The 23,503-nt window shown below is 43.1% G+C and overlaps 1 protein-coding gene across 3 annotated transcripts in view; it reads right to left on the bottom strand.

Moving 5' to 3' along the window:
* Nucleotides 1-2,977: 2,977 nt before the first annotated feature.
* tubgcp3 (tubulin gamma complex component 3) overlaps nt 2,978-23,503 on the bottom strand; it is a 46,938-nt gene continuing 26,412 nt past the window's right edge. Inside the window, exons 14-23 of one of the 3 annotated variants that reach the window (XM_061804442.1) lie at nt 14,183-14,372; nt 13,891-14,095; nt 13,685-13,820; nt 13,511-13,599; nt 13,301-13,432; nt 13,083-13,223; nt 12,840-12,956; nt 12,676-12,770; nt 12,513-12,601; nt 2,978-6,977 (exon numbers count right to left, since the gene is read on the bottom strand). In XM_061804442.1, coding sequence (XP_061660426.1) covers nt 12,535-12,601; nt 12,676-12,770; nt 12,840-12,956; nt 13,083-13,223; nt 13,301-13,432; nt 13,511-13,599; nt 13,685-13,820; nt 13,891-14,095; nt 14,183-14,372 — 1,172 coding nt within the window. In that variant the 3' untranslated portion in view covers nt 2,978-6,977; nt 12,513-12,534. Of the gene's footprint in view, nt 12,616-12,673; nt 12,771-12,839; nt 12,957-13,082; nt 13,224-13,300; nt 13,433-13,510; nt 13,600-13,684; nt 13,821-13,890; nt 14,096-14,182; nt 14,373-23,503 lie in introns of all 3 variants that reach the window. The other 2 variants (XM_061804452.1, XM_061804435.1) reach the window with 2 other exon arrangements.

Here is a 23,503-nt window from a genome sequence, read left to right as displayed (position 1 = left end):
TTTTGGTCATAATTCCACTAACCGTGTTTGGAGGAAGACTAATGATGAGCTCCATCCCAAGAGCACCATTCCTACTGTGGAGAATGGGGTGGTCGCATTATGCATTGGGGGTGTTTTTCTGCACATGGAACAGGACGACTCCACTGTATTAAGGAGAGGATGACCGCGGCCATGTATTGTGAGATTTTGGGGAACAACCTCTTTCCCTCAGTCAGCACATTGAAAATTGGTCGGAGCAGGATCTTTCAACATGACAATGACCCGAAGCACACACTCAGAAAAACCAGGGATCGGCTTGAGTGTAATTGTTGTCTATGTGACTTGCCATTGGCTGGCAACCCGTTCAGGAAGTACCCTGTCTCCTACCAGATGATATCTCCAGCAGTCCCTCAACCCTTGTGAGGTAAGCAGCTCAGAAAATGGATGGATGGATGCATGCTCCTGACTTTTGGCAACAGTGCTTACATTTCTAACATGGTTGTGCACTATAGCACAGAACAAGTTCCATAAAAACATGGATAAAAGAGCTTAGTATGCATGAACTTAACTAGACTAGAGATTCCTGACCTCAACCTGATAGAATACCATCGGAATGTATTAAAACGGAGACGAAGAGGCAGGCCTTCTCATCTAACAACAGTGTGTTCCTTCACAAATGTGCTTCCAGAAGATTGTCATTCCATCAGTTTTCTTTGCCACTTATCCTCACGAGGGTCACGGGGAATGCTCGAGGCTATTCCAGCTGTCAACGGGCTGGAGGCGAGGTACACCCTGAACTGGTTGCCAGGCAATCGCAGGGAACATGTAGACAAACAGCCCCACTCACAATCACACCTAGGGGCCATTTAGAACGTCCAATTAGTGTTGCATGTTTTTGGGAAGTGGGAGGAAAACAGAGTACCCGGAAGAAACCCACGCAAGCACGGGGACAACATGCAAACTCCACACAAGCGGGTCTGGGATTGAACCCGGGACCTCAGAACTGTGAGGCCAACGGATTACCAGCTGATCCCCGTGCCACCTACAGAAGATTCTTCAAGTCAGAATCAGAATCAGAACATGCCGAAGGCTGCGACACCAATAGGCGCCATCTTGTAATATTCAAATTAGCACACTGCCGAAACTTGTGGACAGCCTTCTCATAAAAAAATTAAGCTGTTATAACTACAGTACAAAGTGTGGCTCAGCATATCAAAAAAGATGAGAAAATACTTTTCCCAATACAGTGTAAATACAGATATGCACACACATGTACACATTATATACAGTATACAAAATCTAAGGTAGGAAAAAAAAAATGGTTGATGTTACTGACCAGACCAGTTGGTGACCCCCCCCCCCCCCGCCAAAAAAAAAAAAACTCAGGCACTTTAGATGCTGAGATGCGTGTGCTGACCCATTTAATTCTGATCACAGCCACAACCCAATTCTTTTATCCGCATCATCCATCCATTTTATGAGCCGCTTATCTTCATAAGGGTCACAGGAAGGCTGGAGCCTATCTGTGCAATCAACAAGGAGAAGGCAGCGTACAACCTGAATTGGTTTCCAGCCAATCGCAGAGCACATAGTTGCACTCACAATTACAATTTAGAATCTCCAATTAATTCCTATTTTGGGGATGTGGGAGGAAACCAGAGTGCCTGGAAAAAACCCACCCAGGTACAGGGAGAACGTGGAAACTCCACACAAGCGGGGCAGGGATTTGAACCATGATCCTCAGAACTGTGAGCCCAATGCTCCAACCAATTGCTCTAGAACGCCGCTTCTATATTACCAACATGCACGGAAATATTTCATGCCTCTTTTTGTTTCAATTTTGATTATGATAGAAATACAACAAAATAAAAGAATAATTTGTGACCAAAAAAAGGGATCTTAGAAATTATGGGATTCTGAAAAGTGTATTATAGTAATATTCCATCGGTGCAGTATTTTGTCGTGCCTGCTGTTGCATTAATTGCAGAATTAAGGCAGCGTGGCAATGAAGTGATCAACCTTTGGTACATTTCAGATGATGTAGTCCAAATTGCTTTGGTATTTGCCTTCAGATTGTCTGCATTTCGGGGGTTTCTGTTCAGTCAACTTCCTCTTGACAATACCCCATAAATTTTCAATGGAGTTCAAGCTAGGAGAGTTTTCTAGGCAATGAAGTACTGATATTATATAAACTATCAATACCTGCTATTAAACTAGGTATTGATGGTTTTGGCTTTGTGGGCACGTGCCAAATCCTGCTGGGGGAAAAAAAAAAAAAAAGCATTGTCTCCAAAAAGCATGTCGGCAGCATGAAGCATGAAATGCCAGACAGTTTCCTGGTGGACAGCTGCGTTTACTGTTGACTTGACTAAAGACAATGGACCCACACCAGCAAATGACATGGCTCCCCAACAGATCCCCAACTGTCTCTGGAAACTTCAGTCTGGACTTCTCCAGTTGTCCTCCCGACTCTGGGACCTTGCTTTCCAATGGACCTTTCCGACTGGCGAACTTCAACTGAGCCCCCCCTTAATAACAGTTGTCATCTTCCACAATGTTCCAAAATTGTGACTGAACAAATCAGGTTTGAAGTGGATTCTCTGTCACATATTCCTGGTAACATTGCGGGATGTTTTTTTGTCAAATGCGCCAGACTTTTCCAAGACGGTTCTACACAGAGGTCTCAACTATTTCATGCAAGGATATGTACACGGAATTAAGATTTTGGAGGGAGCAGGACGCAATGTCACTTACAGCGAAATGTTGGCGATTGATGCAAAAAAAGTTTGACGCCTCACAAACTTCATATTGAAATCCAACGGGATAAAATAGTTGAATCGTAATGCGCATGTGTCAGGGTTGACACCCAACCGCTGGACTTAATATGCAATTAATTAGGGACAATGAAGAGGTATTTAAATCGGCTCATAAAGAAAACGGGTTGGGCTGAGCAGCTGCACCACCAAACCACATTCTGAGTCAGCCAAACTGTTATTCCTCTTTTTATTGCTTTCTCAGGTTACATGGTTACATAGTACAAATGGCTACACCTATTCCAATATAAACACTAAGGTACATGTTTAGAGTAGGTGAGAAAACAGGGCATTGTTTAAAGACACGTTTATGGCGTTTGGGAATATCCGCATGTGGTTGAAGGGCAACATTGCCTTCCCTGTTTCGGAGTATCTGCTTAAGGTCAGCAGGGAATTGCGCTGAAGTCACAATGGAGACATTGCTTCCCAGTGTATGGGAGTATCTGGTTGAGGTCAGCAGGGGGGCATCGGCTCTCAGGTGTCGCTGGGTCACACTTTTGTTAAGTCTCGCACACAGCTCACAGGGAGAACAATTCAGAGAAAGACTAACAAACAAATGCATGGTAAACAATTCGAACAATAACTAAAATGGTAATAAATTCTTTCATAGCATGTAAAGCAGGGTGAGTATTTTTTACTTGGAAAGATCACGAGTAACATCATTGTAGTCTTTATAAGTGAGTGGGTGTATTCATTTGACTTGGCTCGTAATGGAACCCAGTGCTCTGTCTTAAAAGTCCGATGTGATACAAATGGACAAATACCCATTTCTCTTGCATGACATCGCGCATTTACGTATCACTAACCCAACGAGAGGGGCGTGTCAAGCTAAGGGTTAAGATAATGCGGCTATCTGATTGGCTGTTATTGTACGAGTCACAGGTTGGAAAGGTCCATTCAAATTCTAAGTTAACTTTATCTGATAAGAGGACTTGAGTTTGTCACACTGGGCAACAGAACAGTTCTTTTTCTCCGGAGGCCAGCACAGACGCTTCCATAGTTGTCTTTTGTTCTGGCGTGGTTTGACACAGAATTTGTGGTGGTATGTGGTGGTTCTTGATACGGTGATACCAACCTCAGTCCACTCCTAATGAAGCTCCCCCAGATTTCTGAATTGCTGTTGCTTGGCAATCATCTCAATTCTGCAGTCCTCCCTGTCACAAGCACATTTTCTGGCCACATTTTCCCCTTCCTCTGATCCATCAATCCATTTTCTTAAACCACTTATCCTACAAGGGTCGTGGGGAATGCTGGGTACACCCTAAAGTGGTTGCCAGCCAATCACAGGACACAAAGAGAATCAGCAATCACACCTAGGGACAATTTAGAGTGTCCAATTAATGTTGGATGCTTTTGGAATCTGGGAGAAAACCAGAGTGCCGGGAGTTAACCATTGCAGGCATGGGGAGAACATGTAGACTACACACAAGTAGGCCTGGGATTGAACCCGGGACCTCAGAACTGTGAGGACAACGCTTTCCAGCTGTGCCAACGTGGCACCCTTCCTCTCAACACTTTGTTAATGTATTTTAATACACTGCTATGTGACTATCTGGGATTTTTTTTGTTACTGTATTTCTTTTTGAGACCTTTTTTCCTTGTGGAGGGAATCAATGAATGCTTTCTTCACAACCATCAAGTAAGCAGTCACGAATAAGCTACACTGAGACCATTTAATGGCTGAGGAAATCTTTCCAGGTGTTTTGCATAACTTTGGTGACATGACAGGGACCCTAAAATGTTGAACTTGTCATGCTATTCTAAGTTTGTGAAGCACTGGATTTGTTTCATGATGGTCATTCTGCCATAATTATCAAAAGTGAAAGAAATAAAGGCTTTAAATATTTAACTCTCTGTGTGGTGAACTAATATAACATGCAAGTTTTAGTTTTTGAAACAAATTATTGAAATAAATGGAGTTTCTCTCATTCTATTTTTTTTTGGGGGGGGGGGTTATGAGGACATAAAGATAAGGGTAAGAGTAAATGTTTTACTTCTTCCTCCTACTTTTCAAAAATATAACATTTTAACTTTCCTTCTTTTTGTAACTGTTTCACATTTTCAAAATGAAGGATTCAATTCAGCAACAATGGGGTGTGCAAACCCACGCAACCATATTAGGGTTTGTTTTTACTTCTCCCTCCAGTGTGTTGGTTACACATGTTGCAAATGTAATCTTGGGTCTTTTCTTTTACACTCATGTGTATAAAAAGTCATATTTGAGTAGGGGTGTGGAAACCTTTTATATGTATGAAACCTCTGTCTTCATTCTGCTGAGCGTCGATGAGTCAGCTCACCCAGAGAGAGAAATATGGGCGTTTGTGAAGATTCTCAGACGCACATCTTGGAAAAGATAATGCCATTAAAAGTCAGTTCCTGACTTGACCGTAGTTATTTTCATTCTCCCTAAAAATTTTTGGCCAAAGTTCACATTGAGAATATCTGGGCTCTGCTTTGAATACCAATTTTAACACACATCCATGGAAATATCAGCATGCATGCTGCTAGAATTCTTTTACAAATACATTTCACAAGTTATTGGCACACAAGCCATGTCCTAACAGGTTCACTTCATAATGCCAAAAGGAGGCCGACAGGTCACAGCTGAACCACCTTTATTTCATACTACTGTAGCAGGGATGGAGCAGGGAGGTGAGCAAGCCAGATGGCATGAGACGTTTAGAAGAAACAGCAGCTCCCTCTGGTGGCTGTATAAGTGTAGTATTGATGAGTAGATGAGAGCTGTTGGTCAATGAACTACAATAGGCACATAGAATATTCTTGCATGCTAGCCACTTCGTATCTGTTGTAATCCACAAAAGCATCATAATTGAGTTAGCACACTAAGATGCTGAACGTTGTACAGTGTAAAGTGGCAGCAAATATCAATCAAGTCAAACAAATCCTTAGAACTACCTACTAAAACTACTTTATTGAATACATACTGCATTGCTTTAATACTATTACATTGAAACATGGGATTTATGCAATGTATAGAACAGAGCAAATAAGCCCAGGCAGTTTCAGCGTCGCATCACTTATTTATACACACAGTACCAATCAGTGTGTATGTAATTCCAAAAAGAAAACGATGTCTCATTAAAATATAAATGATAATCAATCCAGCAGCACTTTACAACAGATAATTATAAATTTGGAGTCTGCGGTAAAGATAATCATTTGCAAACTTTGTCTTAATAATGTGCTTGACACTCAAATTTACGGAATAGTATTTAAGGTCACTATAACATGAGAACATGGGTTTCACGTTATCATGTGGATGTTTCATGTTATTACATAATTCATTTCACATTATAACGTGAAATGAACCATGTCATCACATTATAACATGAAACATATTACGGTAAAACGTAATAAGTTCTACATTATAACCTGAAAAGTTGGAGTCAACTTGTTGCGAACCTGTGGTCATTCACATCTTCCCAAGATGGCATACAGGAAGACACAGCCAGAAGTGGACCTTCATTGAGTGTTGCACAAAATATGGATTTGGTGAGCTTTTTACAGAGTCGTAAGATTGCCTCTTATGAATGGAGCAAGAACATGTAGTAATATAGTAGAACATGTCGTAGAACCGGAAGTAATTGCCTTTTGGGGGGCGGGGTGAAGAGGGGTGAAATTTCTTCATTATTTACTACGTTATAACATGAGGTGAATCACGTTATAACGTAGAGCATATCATGTTATGACAAGAAAGTTTCACAATATGAAATGAATTACGTTATAACGAGAAACCTTTCATGCTATAACATGAAATGATTCACATTATAATGTTTAATTAACCACATTATAACGTGAAACATTACGTTATAACGTGATAGCAATTTTTTTTTGGGTGTGGCAGCAATACGCTTCCGTACGAATTACTCTTTCCAGTCACTGGGCAATATTCATAATTTTTTAAAAATTCCCAAGGGCACACGAGCTCTCAATATATATTACCCCTTACTTTATATATACAAAATATGACAAGAAGGTCATCTCTTCCTTTTCCTTGGCTTCAGTCTGAGCACAACTGCCGTTACTAACTGTAGCTGCGTTGAGTCTGTCATGTTAATGTCGTTCCATCCAACCATTTTCTGAGCCGCTTATCCTCATGAGGGTCGTGAGAGTGCTGGAACCAATGCCAGTTGTAATCAGGTTGGAGGCAGGGTACACCCTGAACTGGTTGCCAGCCAATCACACGGCACATGGACACAGACAAGAGTCACAGTCACACCTATGGGCAATTTAGAGTTTCCAAGTAATGCATGTTATGGATGTGGGAAGAAATCGGAGTATCCGGAGAAAACCCACGTAGGCACAGGGAGAACTTGCAAACTCATTCCCCTTGGTCTTAAGTGGAACTCCTGTACTACTAAAGCCTTAGCATGATTGTGACAATTTGTCCCATGATACTGATTTACTGATATTCTTTTTGTTACAAGTGGTCTGATATTTCAACTGATTTAGAACAATTTTGTCTCGCTGAATCTGAAAATGACTTCGCTTTTTGAGGTCAGGTTTCTTATCCCATGTTAAGTTTATTAATCAAACGTCACAAACTTTGCTTGTTGTAAACTAAATTGTTAAATAGTAACTACTGATAAAAGCAAGAACCTCTAAATTCAATGTTCCTTCATCATTGTTCAAAATCTAGAGCATGAGCCCCTGTTTATTTGAACTTCTAAAGCAAAAGTACATGTACATATAAACAAGTGACCAGAGCTTAAACTTTTTTTGCCCACCAGCTACCGTGGCTAGTGGTTTCTCAGTTACTAGCCATCACCATTTAACTACTGTATTTTCATAACCATAAGGTGCACTTAAGTCTTGAATTTTCTCCGAAAGGGGGGGTGCATTATAATGCGGCGCGCCTTGTGTGTGCACCGAGTTCCAAAATCTCTAAATGTTGTCTCTTTGATGAGCGCTCCGCTTGACTTACTGGAGGATTCCGTGCCAACAATGATTATACAGTAGAGGAAAGACGGACGTGACTGAGGACAGCATGCAGATGTTAAAGGTGTAAAAGAGGACACTATAGACACCCCCCCCCCCAGTTGGTATATAGTGCTGGTATGTGCATTGTGAAAAACAACATCAGTTTGGCTAAGGAGACCTGAAAATGGCACCTACGAAGATACATGCTCACAAAGCATAGTTTAACCTGTAAGTTACACAGAGGAATATAGGAAACAAGCAGCTGGAAGAGAGTTCAAGATCATCAAATCTATAGTTTGCAAGTGGAGGAAGCAGGAAAATGAGCTTCGGCACGCTTCGCCAAGTCAAGGAGACGAACCTGAGTTTCCGCAGAAACAAGACCAACTTGAGCAATGGATAAATGATCAAAGAACAGCCAGGGTAAGCATCAGGGAACCTGGCGTGTTTGATGGAGAACATGCCCAGCTATTAATTTCAGATAAAGAAGATGAGGAATTGGGTCACTGATGGTGTAGTATTACACATGCCTGACTTTGGTGCGAGCAGCGTGGGATCAATTCCCGCTCAGCGATGGTGTTGATATCTGCCCTGCGACTGACTGGTGACCAGTTCTGGGTGTAGTCCAACTTTCAGCTCATGTTAGACAGGAGAGGCTCCAGCACACCCACGACCCTTGTGAGGATACGGGGTTTGGAAAGTGGATGGATGGAAGATGAGGACAGATGGATTTGCGGATGAGGGTTTATCAAAAAATGTGAGTATATTGTTAAATACTTCAACAAAGTAAGGCCAAATTCACTGCTTACATTGTAAAATTCTTCAATAAAGTACAACCGAACTCAGTTTTGGTCTCGCTGCATTCTCGTTTATTGTTTTGGTTGTTTTGTTGTCTGCTGGTTGTGCCATTCTGTTTGCTGTGGTGTAATTTTAGTTTGGTGTGACACCGTGATTGTACATGGCAAGATGAATGATGATTTGCCTGCACCTGTGGTGGTGTGAGAGAGGTATGATTGATGTTCTTAAAAAAATGGTGCACTGCATCCCCCTCCTTAAGACACCAGATGGTGGGGCAGAATTTCCTCCAAGCTGTCTGCAAGTCGTTTTCCATGGCTTCATCAAAATCCTCCCATGCCTGGGTTTTGTTTTCAGCACTGATCAAAACTTCATTCAGCCAGTATCCATCAGCTCTTCAGAAGGCCCAATAGGGTTTTTTCTTCATCTTAACAGCATCCCTCACCGCTGCTGTGACCAACACATTCGGGGATTGCCACTATGAAAGGCACCAACTACGTTATGGCCACAACTCCGGTTGGCCGCCTCGGATATACAGCCCCGAATTATCGTCCACTTGGACTCAATGTCCTCAGTCTCCCCCGGAACATGGGTGAATTTCTACCAAAGGTGTGAGTTGAAACTCATTCTGTCAGGGGATTCTGCCAGACGTTCCCAGCAGCGGCTCACAATCCGTGTGGGCCTGCCAGGTCAGACCAACAACTTCGTCCACCATCAGAGCCAAATCACAACCTTGTGGTGATTAGTGGATAGTTTTGCCCCCCCCTCTTTTCATACTAGTGTCCAAGGCATGCGGCTGCAAGTCCGATCACAAAGTCAATCATCGCATGGTGATCTAGGGTTGGTAGCAAGTACACATATGGACACCCATATGGATTGGAGAAGGGGGGCCCAAGGGCTTCCTCAATAACAATCTGGTCTCATCGTGTTTGGTGTTTTTATTTTGGTGAAAGCCATTAGATCCTTGATGTAAATCTGGAACCAGCTGTTTACAGGAAGTCCACCTGGACAAAGTTTGTCTTCATATAGGTTTTTGTCTGGCCATTTTATTGATCATTTCAAACACAAACAACACAGCAAATTAAAAATGGCATGCCATATCAAATAAATCCACTTGTTACATAGACCCGGCTTATTATGTTGGTTGCCGTTTGAGAAAAGTACAATTAAATATTGTAAAGTAGTGTTGAGGAAGTTGACCTTCCAATTTCCGGCATGCCAAGCGGCTTTGTGTAGAAAGTTGATGTAATTTTTCCCATTAGATGTTAATTATCCCCTAGTAGTAGAAGAAGCCCACATGATGTTAAAGACAATGGATTTAGGTTTGCCTTGCCCAGACGCGGGTCACTGGGCCCTCCCTCTGGAGAGAGGCATAGAGGTAGGCCTCGAAGGCAAGTGCCTGGTGGCTGTGCCTCAACACATGGAGCTCGCGCAGGCACAGCCTGAAAGGATAACGTGAGTCCCCCTTCCCATAGGCTTACCACCTGTGAGAGGGATCATAGGGGTCGGGTGCAATGTGAGCTAGCCGGTAGCCGAAGCCGGGGACCTGGGTGATCCAATCCCCAGGTACACCAACTGGCCCTAGGGACGTGAAATGTCACCTCTCTCGCAGGAAAGGATTCTGAGCTGGTGTGTGAGGTCGAGAAGTTCCGACTAGATATAGTCGAACTCGCCTTCACACACCGCTTGGGCTCTGGTACCAGAGGGGCGTGACTGTGTTCCATTCTGGAATTCCCCACGTTAAGAGGCGCCAAGCAGGTGTGGGTATACTTATTGCCCACGGGTTGGCGCCTGTACGTTTGAGTTAACCCCAGTGGATAACAGGGTAGCCTCCCACCACCTCCGGGTGACGGGATGGGTTCTGAATGTTATTTGTGCTTGTGAACCAAACAACAGTTCAGAGTACCCTCCCTGCTCGGGAGCACTCCCTCTTGGGGACTCCATTGTTCTACTGCGGGACTTCAATGCTCCCATGGGATATGACCATGAGACCAGGAATGGCGTGATCGGGAAGAACTACCCCCCCCCCCCCCCACACACACACACACACACACACCGATCAGAACTTGTTCACGGATACCATCTTTAGGGATAAGTGGTCCATATGGGCACTTGGTACCAGGACACCCGAGGTCGCAGTTCGATGATTGACTTTGTGATCATGTCATTGGACTTGCGGGCGCATGTTTTGGACACTCGGGAGAAGAGAGGAGCGGTACTGTCAACTGATCAGTACCAAGTGGTGAGTTGGCTGCGATGGTGGCGGAAGATGCCGGTCCAACGTGGCAGGTCCCAACGTATTGTAAGGATCTGCTGGGAATCGCTGGCAGATTCCCCTGTGAGGAGCTTCAACACCTCAGAAAACTTTGTTCAGGTTCTGGGGTAAGCGGGGGAAAGTGAGTCTGAGAGGAATATGTTCTCCGTCTCCATTACTGAAGTGGCCAACCAGAAGTGTGGCTGTAATGTGGTTTGCACCTGTCGTGGTGGCAAACCCCGAACATGTAGGTGGACACCAAGAGCGGGAGATGCTGTCAAGCTGAAGAAGGAGTCCTTTCAGGGCTTTTTTGCCAACAGGACTACCGAGGCATCTGATGGGTACTGGCTGTCCAGCTTAGGTGGTCGCTGAGGCAAAATCCTGGACATGGGAGGAGTTAGGTGAGGCAATGGAGAACGACTTCAAGAATGCGTGAAGGAAATTCTGATCCACTGTCCAGTATCTATCTCGGGGGAAATCATTGCACCGTCAATACCGTGTATAGTAAGGATGGGAACTGCTGCCTCAACTTGGGACATTGAGTTGGTGTGGAGAATACTTTGAAGACCTCCTCAATTCCACTGACATGTCTTCCCGTGAGGAAGCAGAGTTGCAATGTTTAATGTTTTCTGTATTCTATCCATCCATCTGATTATCCTCACAAGTGTCACAGGAGTGCTGCTGCCAACCTAGCTAACTTCAGTCATGGTATTGCCTTTCGGAGTAAAGAATTTCATCAGCAAATCCACAGTGCCTTTATGCCGCCTCCATGATACATGCCATACATGGTTCGCATAAAACTCAAGCTGGCAAAAGTGGCTAGTGGGAGAGGTAACATTACTAATCACTGCTGAAATCCACCAACATGCGGCGAGTAGGTCGATGTTAATGTAAAACCCAGCATGTGGTTTAAAAAGTTGATCTGATTGAACAAAATCAATGTGATATTTGGATTCAGCACATCAAAACTGTCCTAAAAAATCTTAGACAATGAAATGTTGTTGACCAGTGTTACTGATGCCAGGTTGAGAAATACGCTCAGCCCCTTAAGTACTCATCACCACAGTGATAAACCGCTTTGTAAAATGCATAACTATCATGAAATGGAGTCAATTCAATTGTTTTAAACATTGCTCCTAAAATCTGAAAAATGTAAGGCATTAATGTAACTTCCATACATTTTGTGTACCGCTTATCCTCCTTAGAACCACGGGCATGCTGGAGCCTATCCCAGCTATTTTCTGGTAAGAGGCTGAGTACACACTGAACTGGTCACCAGCCAATCGCAGGGCACGTCGAAGTGAACAACCATTCACACTGTCATTCACAACTATGGGCAATTTAGTCTATGATCCACCTACCACGTTTTTGGGATGTGAGAGGAAAATACAGTACCGAGAGAAAACCCAAGCAGGCAAGGGGACAATATGCAAACTCCACACAGGCAGGACTTGGAATTTGAACCCTTGTCCTCAGAATTGTGAGGCACATGTACTAACCAATTACATACTGTGCCGTCTGAATGTAATACACATGCATATATACATGTGTGTTGGGGCATAATACATTTTCTCATCAATAAAACACTGTTTGTGTTCTGGAGCTGGCTTCCACTGTTTTGTCATCAATTGGCTCCCAATACTGTCAGATTGTTCATTACTGCATGAGAGCTCCACCAAGGCGCAACATTATCTTGGAATGACGTGCTGGTTATCTGGCCTTTGATGTCATACCAAATGTTCCAAAAACTGAAGGTCAGATATTGGACATCCGTCGCCCCCGTGTGGCTCCTATTGATGCTCGCAGCCTTGGTTCTCTGGCCCTGAGCACAAAAACGTTAGTATATTGAGACCTCAGTAAGAGACGTGTTGTGTCTAGAACTGGGATCAGCCATACCTGTAGTGTTCATTGAAGTCAAGTCTGAAGCTAAGGAAACGAAGACTTTCATCTGAACTGGTGGTCAGCAGTACCAGGAACTGCTGGACAATACTCTGAGAAGAACAGAACAAGAACATGACAAAGGGACAGGACAAACAAGCACTTTTAGCCGGAACGGCTACCTGGTAAAAGTGAGTAAGGATGCGCAGCTGAGAGCACATCTTTGGTATGGTTTCCTGAAACTCCCGAATCCTCCTCTTTTCCTCTACTTCCTGTTTAGATGTCACCCCCCATTGACCCTGAAAGAAACACACGCGAGCGCGCACACACACATGAGCACACGCATGCACGCACACAACCACACACGCATTCCAGTAGAGTACGCAGTGCAGGTTTTTGGTGATTTCTCTCTTTTTGGTTCCCACCTCCTCCTCGTTCTGCTTCTTCTTCTCCTCAAACTGCAACTGGAGGGTCAGTTCCTCCAGCGCAGAGCGGTAGAGAGAGTCCTGAGCATTTTGGAACCCGATGATTTGGTCAAAGATGGCTCTCAGTTGGTTCAAAAGAGACTTCAGAAGGAGGTGGAAATCATGTGTCAATTTTATATTTTATACAGCATTTTCTACATCCAGTACTATTATGTTACCCTGCTGCTATTGTCCAGCAAGCATCTAGATATGATGGTGTCAAGGAACACTTCATGGGCAGCAATGATGTGATCTAGGTCCTGTGCTTGCTGTACTTTATTCCATAACTCATCCCAGGAACACTCTAGCACCTATGAAAATGAGAAAATATGTATATATGGGAAGCCTTTGCCCTATTAATAACAGTTACACCTCAGTAATCGCCTGACCTCGAAAGTGATGTAGTACTGCATTTGGTGGATGAAGTGGACCATCTCTGATGCCAGGATATGGCACTGATGCAGCACACCAGACAGCTCTGGAAGGGTATCGAACACCATAGATCAAGCTTGTAAGGGATGTAGCTAAGCTACTTTGTTAAAAAGGCTTTTGTGTTTACAAACCAGGCATAGTTTTGAGTAACTTGGCATTACACATCTGTCCTTTCCAGATATCAGTTAGTGTGTACTCCATCCTCTTTGCCCTCCACAGGAAGTTAAAAACACGCAGGTAGTGGCCCATACATTCCCTAGTAAAGACCTGTTATACAGACCTTTATGAAGAAAAATACAATACAAACAAATGTCTCAATAATGTCTGTGTGTATCACCGTAGCAAGTGGCCCATCAACGTGGTAGTCCAGACTGAATACATCCCATCCAGTATCACCAGGAGACACCTCGAGTAGTCGCACATCCAGCCGCTTGAGGATTACCACATTGTCATATTGAGCGTTGGTTGCTCTGATGGCTGTTTCTAAGATACCTGTCAGGTTGTGTTGGTACAAAGTGGTGGCAGGTCTTGCCAGCTCTGGTCTGAAAAAAATTAGGGAAAAAAAAAAAATCAGAACATTAAAACCTGAAAAAATAACCAATTATTTCAATTAATTATTTGGTACTTACTTAAGCAAGTCCATGAGGTGTCTGATGAAATCTCCCTGGCCCAACAGCAGGTACCTCCTCATGGCCTGAAGGTGTTCCAGCAGCAGGTAGCTCCGGTTGAGGACGTCCAGCAGGTATTTACTGGTGTCGAAGTAGGCAGCGTCGATCTTTTCCTGAAATGCCCCCTCCAGGTCCAACAGCAGTTCTGCTGCTACAATAGAGAAGGCAGGGTTGTTTAAAGTGGGACTGACATCCCTATAAACATTCTAAAATAGATATTGTAATGAAAAATACATCTAACAGTATTCACTTCAATGTCTATACAAAAAAAGAAAAGTGAGCGGAGAGCGCGTCATCCATGCACAAAGTTGCGCAATTGAGTGTCCCTCGACATCCAAGTGGTCGCCATATTAGTCGCGTCCTCTGTCCTTGACATCATAGTCACTTCCGTTGTTGAAAACGCGCAGTGCCTGCTCTTATGGAAGTCGAACAACAGAGATATTCGCATTTTTCCGACGCCCCTTCTGACACCAAAGCTCTTTTCGAAAAGGACAACACCACACAACTGAGTGAAGTTACCGGGGCAATATTACACTATTGTTTCGAGCCCTCAGGGCAATATTACACTATTGTTCCGAGCCATATTCCGATGATATCCGATCACGGCCAAACCGCATCCCGTCCGATCCACTCCCGCAGCGGAGATGAGCCATTGTGGCTCATCGCAGCCGGCCGGTGTGGCTTATGACAGAGCCGAGCGGTGCTGCTTTAGTCACAGTCGAGCCGGGGCGCATTATGCGCGCACGCGACTGAGTAATGCATTCTCGGGTGGGTTCTTCAGAGCCGCCCACGTCACAAAGCCCGATGCGCAGCCTTCGCAGAAGCTATGACCGCCGAACGCGGCTCCTCAGCCGGCCGGCTGAGTTTCGGCACCTGTGGTGGCATATAAGGAGGAGGTGGAGCCGAGCTATGTTGCTTTTAGGGGTATGTTCAAAGTCGCCGCAGTACGCGATGAACACTATCGAGACATTGTTGGCTCGTCGACGCGCACATCAACACATTTCATACGCGGATCTTTCGCTACGTTATAAGAGAGACCGATTACGTGGTCCGCCCCAAACTATTTTTTTTGGAGCTGTATACACATCTAACTGTTATTTGGAACCCACAAAGGTCTCGTCCTCTGCACCCATGGAATCCATTTTTCACAACGACCAGGGTCTCTTTCAAACTTATGAAGGGTAATTCCATTCTCCCGAGTATTCAAGCAATGTCCAGCAATGCAATGAGCCGGCATTTTGGCTAACACGAAGGAACAACGAGCTACCTTCCAGGAGGTAAAACTAATGGAAACAAATGAGTCCACTAGGGGGCGGCTCTGTCCTGTACGTGACTTCCTGCTTCTTCTCGAAAACAAATTCCTCGATGGGATTTTCATGGCGGTAGTTACAAAACACTGTATACGTCAAAATCATGTTTTGTGGTGAAAAAACACATAGGATGATATTGGCTGTGGGTTTTTCATTAATAATATACCAAAAATCATCCGTTTGACGACACTTGACCTTTAAAATGCTTATGTTGAACGTAATTCCTACAAATGAAAACTCGAAATATTCGAATTGGAAATATTGTGATTCGGCCAACTGAGATATCTATAGTTTGAAACATTTTGTGTACCCATGACAAAGTAATTGCAATGAATGAAACTGAAAAATTCCCATTGGAAATTAATGGAAAGGCTTTGACAAAGATCACAAGTCCGTTTATCCAAGAGACACATTACTTAAATTGCTCACACGCTTCCGATCTTTATGTTGAAATGTAACTTTCCCTCTTCTTATGTTATCATACTATCGGAAAGTGGCAGCAATTCTCATTTGAAAAGGTAACTAACAACAGGGCAAAACTTTGCTCTACGTGGTTTTCGTACGTGGCTTATGGTGACTGTAGCTGTGCCACAAACTGTGAATGCTGAGACAAATGAACTTTTGGAGAATTTCACCTCGAAAATCTCAAATGCCGTGAATGCTGTCGCTCCTATTAAAACCAAGACCCTCTAGAGGAAACCTAAAACATTGTACAGGAGCACAATGATGGTCAAGACCTTAAAATAAAGTGTAGGAAAGCAGAACATAAGTGGTGAATAACTAAACTCCAAATTGACTATGACCTCTCCAGACAGTGAGTTAGTCAAAGCTAAACAGCAACCCTTTTCTGAAATTAGCAGTAAAAACCTCACCAATACTCGCACTCTGGTTGCTGTGGTTGATAAGATCACAACCCCCACCCACCAATCAGATTATGCCAGAAATTGAAACATCTGAAAAATGTAATGAGTTTTTCTGTTATCTTTGTTTAAAAATACAATTCATCAGGTTAAATATCAGCAAAAATCAGCAAAATGATACAATGATACATCTGAAGCCACTCTGGGAAAGCTGTATTACATAGGTGGGCAAACTATGGCCTGCGGGCCAGATCTGGCCCATTGGGTCTTTTTAATCTGGCACACCGAAAATTAGAATTAAGATTTGATCTCGTTCCAATTTCTCTTGTAATGACATGCATTTCAACGCTAGGTAACACAGTAGGTGCGGTGTCTTGATTTAGCGAGCGAAAGCCATTTCCAGTTAGTCTTTTTCTACTGGTCAGATCAGAACCCATCTACAACAATGTTAATGAATTTAAAATTCAACAGTGAGTGCTGGGTGTTTAAGAAAGAATGTATGCCTATATATTTTTTTACTGAAGTCCGGTCCAAGGCTGTATGTCTTATTTGCCAAGAAACAGTTGCAGTTTTAAAAGAGCATGCTAATTACGCCAGCAACCTTTCTACACAAGAAAGTACGGCTACCGCTGACTGGTTGGTAGCTAGCTTGAGGGCTCAGGAAAACACCTTTATTTGAGCATCTTCCATCCAAGAATCAAGCACGAAGATTTACTGGAAATGGAAGCCTTTCTCCGAAGGGGAGTTTCTTAAAGATTGCATGAGACAGCAAGCATTTTATGTCCTGAGAGCAAGAACACATTTTAAAAAAATAGCTTATCACGCAGGTCAGTAACTTGCTGTATTGAAGAAATTGACGAACACTTTACTGGCAAGTTAAACAAAAAAGCTGAGTCATTTACATTGTATTCTTTGGCACGGGACGAAAGCAATGATATAAAGGACACCACTTAGCTTTTAATTTTTATCAGAGGGATTAATGATAAGTTTTTGGATATGGAATCCCTGAAAGGAAAAATACATGGAGTGGCTTTATTTTAAGCATGTCAGCGGTCAGACATAAGCACAAGTTACTTTGGTGTATGCTCGCCAAAATTACCACTGATGGATCACCAAATCTGACAGGAAAAAAACATTGGGATGCTCAAGAGAATTCAGGACAGGGTGAAAGAGGACAACCATGATTTTTCTACAATGAATAATTCACCAAGAAGCACTGTGTAAATCCGTGTTGTAGTTTGGCCACGTAGTAAAACCAGTTGTGAAACAAGGAGTCTTAACATAGAGAAATTCAGCATCTGAAATCAATTATTTGTTTTGACTCAATACCATGAGTTTTTCAAAACTATTGTGAAATCAGTACCTGATTTGTAACAATCATTTGCACATTTGAGTTTGGTGAGTTTTCTAAAGCTCTTAATGTAGCTTCTGTTAAGCCTCTTCAAAAAAAAAAACAAAAAACAGATGCTTCTGTGTTGGCAAACTAATTTGAATTTGAATTTAAATGGAGTTTTTAACTAATGGACCCACCACAAATTCTGTGTCAAACCACGCCTGAACCAAAGACAATTTTGGAACTGTCTGTGCTGGCCTCCGGAGACAAAAAGGACTGTTCTGTTGCCCAGTATGACAGACTCAAGTCCTCTTATCAGATAAAGTAAACTTAGAATTTGAATGGACCTTTCCGACCTGTCAATCACTCGTACAATAATAGCCAATCAGATAGCCGCATTGTCTTAACCCCTGGCTTGACACACCCCTCTCGCCACATTGTTCCACAAGCAATGCTGGTTGACAGTAGTGTGCGCTTGGAAAAGTTAATGTTATGAAGAAAATGGTCCTCAGATGCGCTTGGGGAACATGCAATTCTGCTGAAAGATATCCTGCTAGGTTACAAGGGGCCCGGTTGATTCATTTTCCAAAGCCGAAAACACAATTGAACAAGTGTCTATGTTGGATTAAGCCTTCTGGAAGAACGCACATACAACGAAATGTGAACAATATCAACAAAGACAAGGCTGTATGTTCGAGGGTAAGTTATGGAGAAGTATCTTCTCTGAGTTTGATTTAACTATTATCTTTATACATTGCAGGAGAATAAATTTAACTTTATTAGTGTGTCACTGACCTGCTGAATGAAGTGTGTAATGTTTTATGCCGAAGAGTCAGGTTAGTCATACGTAAATGTGCGATGTCATGGAAGAGAAATGTTTATTTGCCTATTCGTATCACATCAGACTTTTAAGACGGAGCATTGGGGTCCATTACGAGCCTTCGTGGTTTCCAAATGACAGGTAGATGGGTATACAGCTACTAAAAAAAAAAAAAAAAAATTAATAGTTTTGGGCGGACCACGTAATCGGTCTCTCATAACGTAACAAAAGATCCGTGTACGTATGACAGCTGTGCTAAATGTGTCGATGTGCGCGTCGGACGGCTTCGGGCTCGCCGGCAAAGGCTGCTGCGTCGCCTTGCCAGCGAAGGAAGAACGCTGTCGACAATGCCGCACTCAGCCACGTACGACGACAACGCCATAAAGCGCCCCGGCTCGACGGTGTTGTTCATCGCATACTGTAGCGCCTATGAACAACGCCCAAAAGCAGTCCAGCTCGGCTGCGTGATAAGCCACCTCGGCGCCGAAAATAAGCCACACCAGCCGGCTGTGATGAGCCGCGATGGCTCATCTCCGCCGCGGAAGTGGATCGGACGGGGAGGCGGTTTGGCTGTGATCGCATATCATCTGAATATGGCTCGAAACAATAGGTTTAATATTGCCCCAGTAACTTCACTCAGTTGTGTGATGTTCTTCGAAAAGAGCTTCCATGTCAAAAAGGGCGTGTTCGTCTCCCATAGTAGGGTCCACCGCGTATTTTCATTGGCGAATGTCCTGGGTGACGTCACGGACAGGGGATGCAGCAAATATGGCGACCACTCGGATGTCGTAGAATGACACTTCTGCAACTTTGCGCATTTATGCTCATATTAATTTTTTCGTAATTACATTGATGTGAATGTTATATGTATTTTTCATTACAATATCTACTTCAGAATATTTATATGGATGGCACTTGACTTTCAAAAACACTACAATGATATTACTTGTGATCTTCGAAGTAAAAAGTACTCACCCTGCTTTACATGTGCAGTACGATTCCACAATTTTATCATGTTGGATTTTGATAAAGATTTTGAGGCGTCAAACTTTTTTTGGCATCCATCGCCAACATTTCGTTGTAGCTCTGACATTGCTTCCTGCTCCGTCCAAAATCTTAATTCCATCAATGTGTGAAATAGGTGCGACCTCTCTTGGACAAGTCTGACGCATTTGGCAAAAATCATACCGCAATATTATCTGGAATACGAGATAGAGAATCGACTTCAAAACCTGTTCTGCTCAGTCACCATTTTGCATGTGAGCAGTAAAGGTTGTAGGACATGACAACTGTCGCTAAGGGAGCGGAGCTTAACATCGCCAGTCAGAAAGGTCCATTTCAATCAAGTTTCCAAACCTATCACAGTCCAGAATCTGCTCTTATCAAAGTGCTAGATGATATGAGATTGAACAACTGACCCAGGAAACGTCAATATTGATCTTGTTGGATCTCGGTGCGGCTTTTGATACCGTAGATCACAATATATAGGACTGGCTAAAAGGCTAGAAACGTCGGTAAGACTAAATGGAATGGTAAAAGTCCAGGAAAGGAGCTACTTTGTAACCATTGGAAGGGCTCAATCTCAACAAATGGCAATGACATATGGAGTCCCTCAAGGGTCAGTTTTTGGACCAATCCTGTTCAGTCTGTATATGCTATGCAAATTTTCCATATATTTAGTTTTGACTATCATAGCTATGCAGATGACACACAGTCATATGTAGCAGTGCCTCCAGATGATTATAGTTCAATTGGGGTGTTGTGCCACGGTCTAAAACGGATTAAAAAAAAAACAGGATGTACTAAAATTTCCTTCAACTAAACCACAACAAAACAGAGATAATTGTTTTTGGCAAAGCAGCATTTAGCTCTTATGCTGCAAAAAAATTGAATAAGTTGCCAAGAGATATAACCTCAGCCCCAAGTGTGAATGTTCTTACAGTGCCTTGTGAAAGTATTTCGGCCCTCCTGGACTTTTCAACCTTTCGCCACATTTCAGGCTCCAAACATAAAGATCTAAAATACATTATTTGTCAAGAATCAACAACAAGTGGGACACAATCATGAAGTGGAATGAAATTTACTGGATATTTAAAACTATTTTAACAAATAAAAAACAGAAAAGTTGAGCGTGCAATATGATTCGGCCGTTTACTTTCAGTGCAGCAAACTCACTCCAGAAGTTCAGTGAGGATCTCTGGATGATTCATTGTTGACTGATGAAAAATAAAATCCACCAGTGTCTAAGTCTCCGTATAAATTCATCTGCTCTGTGATAGTCTGAGGGTTCCGTTTAAAGTGGAGAGAGCATCATGAAGACCAAGGAACACACCAGGCAGGTCGGAGATACTGTTGTGGAGACGTTTAAAGCCAGATTTGGATAAAAAAAAAAAATTCCCAAGCTTTAAACATCTTAAGGAGCACTGTGCAAGGAATCATATTGAAATGGAAGGCGTATCAGACCACTGCAAATCTACGAAGACTCAGCCGTCCCTCTAAACCTTCACCTCAAACAAGGAGAAGCCTGATCAGAGATGCAGCCAAGAGGCCCATGATCACTCTGAATGAACTGCAGAGATCTAAAGCTGAGGTGGGAGAGTCTGTCAATAGGACGACAATCGCACAATGCACACATCTGGCCTTTAGGGAAGAGTGGGAAGAAGAAAGCAATTTCTCAAAGATATCCAATAAAATGTCGTAGAATGGCCTTGTTTAAAGTCTGCCACAAGCCACCTGGGAGATACACCAAACATGTGGAAGGAGGTGCTCTGGTCAGATGAAACCAAAATCGAACTTTTTGGCCACAATTCTTCTTCTTCCTCTTTTCCTTTCGGCTTGTCTTGTTAGGGGTCGCCACAGCGTGTAATTTTTTTTAATCCAAGCCTATTTCTTGGATCTTCTTCTCTCACACCCACTGTTCTCATGTCCTCCCTTACAACATCCATCAACCTTTTCTTTGGTCTCTCGCTCTTTTGCTTGGCAGCTCCATCCTCAGCACCCTTCTACCACTATACTCACTCTCTTGCTTCTGAACATGTCCGAACCATCCAAGTTTGCTCTCTCTAACCTTGTCTCCAAAACATCTAATTTTGGCTGTCCCTCAAATGAGCTTTTTTCTAATCCTACCCAATCTGTTCACTCCAAACGAGAACCTCAACATCTTCATTTCTGCTACCTCGAGTTCTGCTTCCTTTTGTTTCTTCAGTGCCAGCGTCTCTAATCCGTACATCACGGCCGGCCTCACCACTGTTTTGTAAACTTTGCCCTTCATCCTAGCAGACACTCTTCTGTCACATAACACACCAGACACCTTTCGCCAGCTGTTTCAACCTGCTTGGACCCGTTTCTTCACTTCCTGACCACACTCTCTATTGCTCTGTATTGTTGACCCCAAGTATTTGAAGTCGTCCACCCTCGCTATCTCTTCTCCCTGTAGCCTCACTCTTCCCCCTCCACTTTTCTCATTCACGCACATATATTCTGATTTACTTCGGCTAATCTTCATTCCTCTCCTTTCCAGTGCATGTCTCCATCTTTCTAATTGTTCCTCTGCATGCTCCCTGCTTTCACTGCATATCACAATATCATCTGCGAACATCATGGTCCAAGGGGATTCCAGTCTAACCTCATCTGTCAGCCTATCCATTACCACTGCAAACAGGAAGGGGCTCAGAGCTGATCCCTGATGCAGTCCCACCTCCACCTTAAATTCCTCTGTCACACCTAAGGCACACCTCACCGCAGTTCTGCTGCCATCATAAATGTCCTGTACTATTTTAACATACTTCTCTGCCACACCAGACTTACGCATGCAGTACCACAGTTCCTCTCTTGGTACTCTGTCATAGGCTTTCTCTATGTCTACAAAGTCACAATGTAGTTCCTTCTGACCTTCTCTGTACTTTTCCACGAGCAGCCTCAAGGTAAATAATGCATCTGTGGTACTCTTTCTAGGCATGAAACCATACTGCTGCTCGCAGATACTTACTTCTGTCCAGAGTCTAGCCTCCACTACTCTTTCCCATAACTTCATTGTGTGGCTCAGCCTCTTTATTCCTATATAGTTTCCACAGCTCTAAACATCTTCGTCTTTGTTCTTACAATTGGGGACTAGCACACCTTTCCGCCATTCTTCTGGCATCTTCTCTCCTGCTAGTATTCTATTGAACAAGTTGGTCAAAAACTCCACATCAAGCTCTCCAAATTGATTCCATACTTCCACTGGTATGTCATCAGGACCAACTGTCTTTCCATTTTTCATTCCGTTTCAATTCCTTGCTATTCTGCTTACTAATCATTGGCACTTCCCGGTCATTCACACTTGCCTCTTCAACTCTACCTTCTCTCTCATTGTCTTCATTCATTAACTTCTCAAAGTACTCTTTCCATCTACTGAGCACACGACTGGCACCAGTAAACATATTTTGATCACTATCCTTAATCACCTTCACTTGCTCTACATGAAGTGTAGAGATCCTAATTGGCCACAATGTAAAACGATGTTTGGCATAAAAGCAACACAGCTCATCACCATGAAAACACTGTGTTAGAATGGCCAAGTCAAAGTCCAGACCTGAATCCAATCGAGAATCTGTGGGCAGAGCTGAAGACTGCTGTTCACAAACGCTCTCCATCCAACCTCACTGAGCTCGAGCTGTGTTGCAAGGAAGAATGGGGAAGAATTTCAGTCTATCGGTGTGCAAAACTGATAAGAGACATACCTCAAGCGACTTTCACCAAAAAGTGGCGCTACAAAGTATTAATGCAAGGGGGCCGAATAATATTGCATGCTCCACTTTTCAGCTTTTTATTTGTTAAAAAAAAAAAAAAAAAAAGTCTAAAATATCCAATAAATTTTGTTCCGCTTCACGATTGTGTCCAACTTGTTGTTGATTCTTGCAAAAAAATTTAATTTTAGAACTTTATTTTTTAAGCCTGAAATGTGGTAAAAGGTTGAAA

The sequence above is a fragment of the Syngnathoides biaculeatus genome, chromosome 2 (assembly GCF_019802595.1).
Source record: "Syngnathoides biaculeatus isolate LvHL_M chromosome 2, ASM1980259v1, whole genome shotgun sequence".
Taxonomy (NCBI): domain Eukaryota; kingdom Metazoa; phylum Chordata; class Actinopteri; order Syngnathiformes; family Syngnathidae; genus Syngnathoides; species Syngnathoides biaculeatus.
The sequence above is the reverse complement of the archived record's forward strand: the minus strand, read 5'-3'. Positions and strand labels throughout refer to the sequence as shown.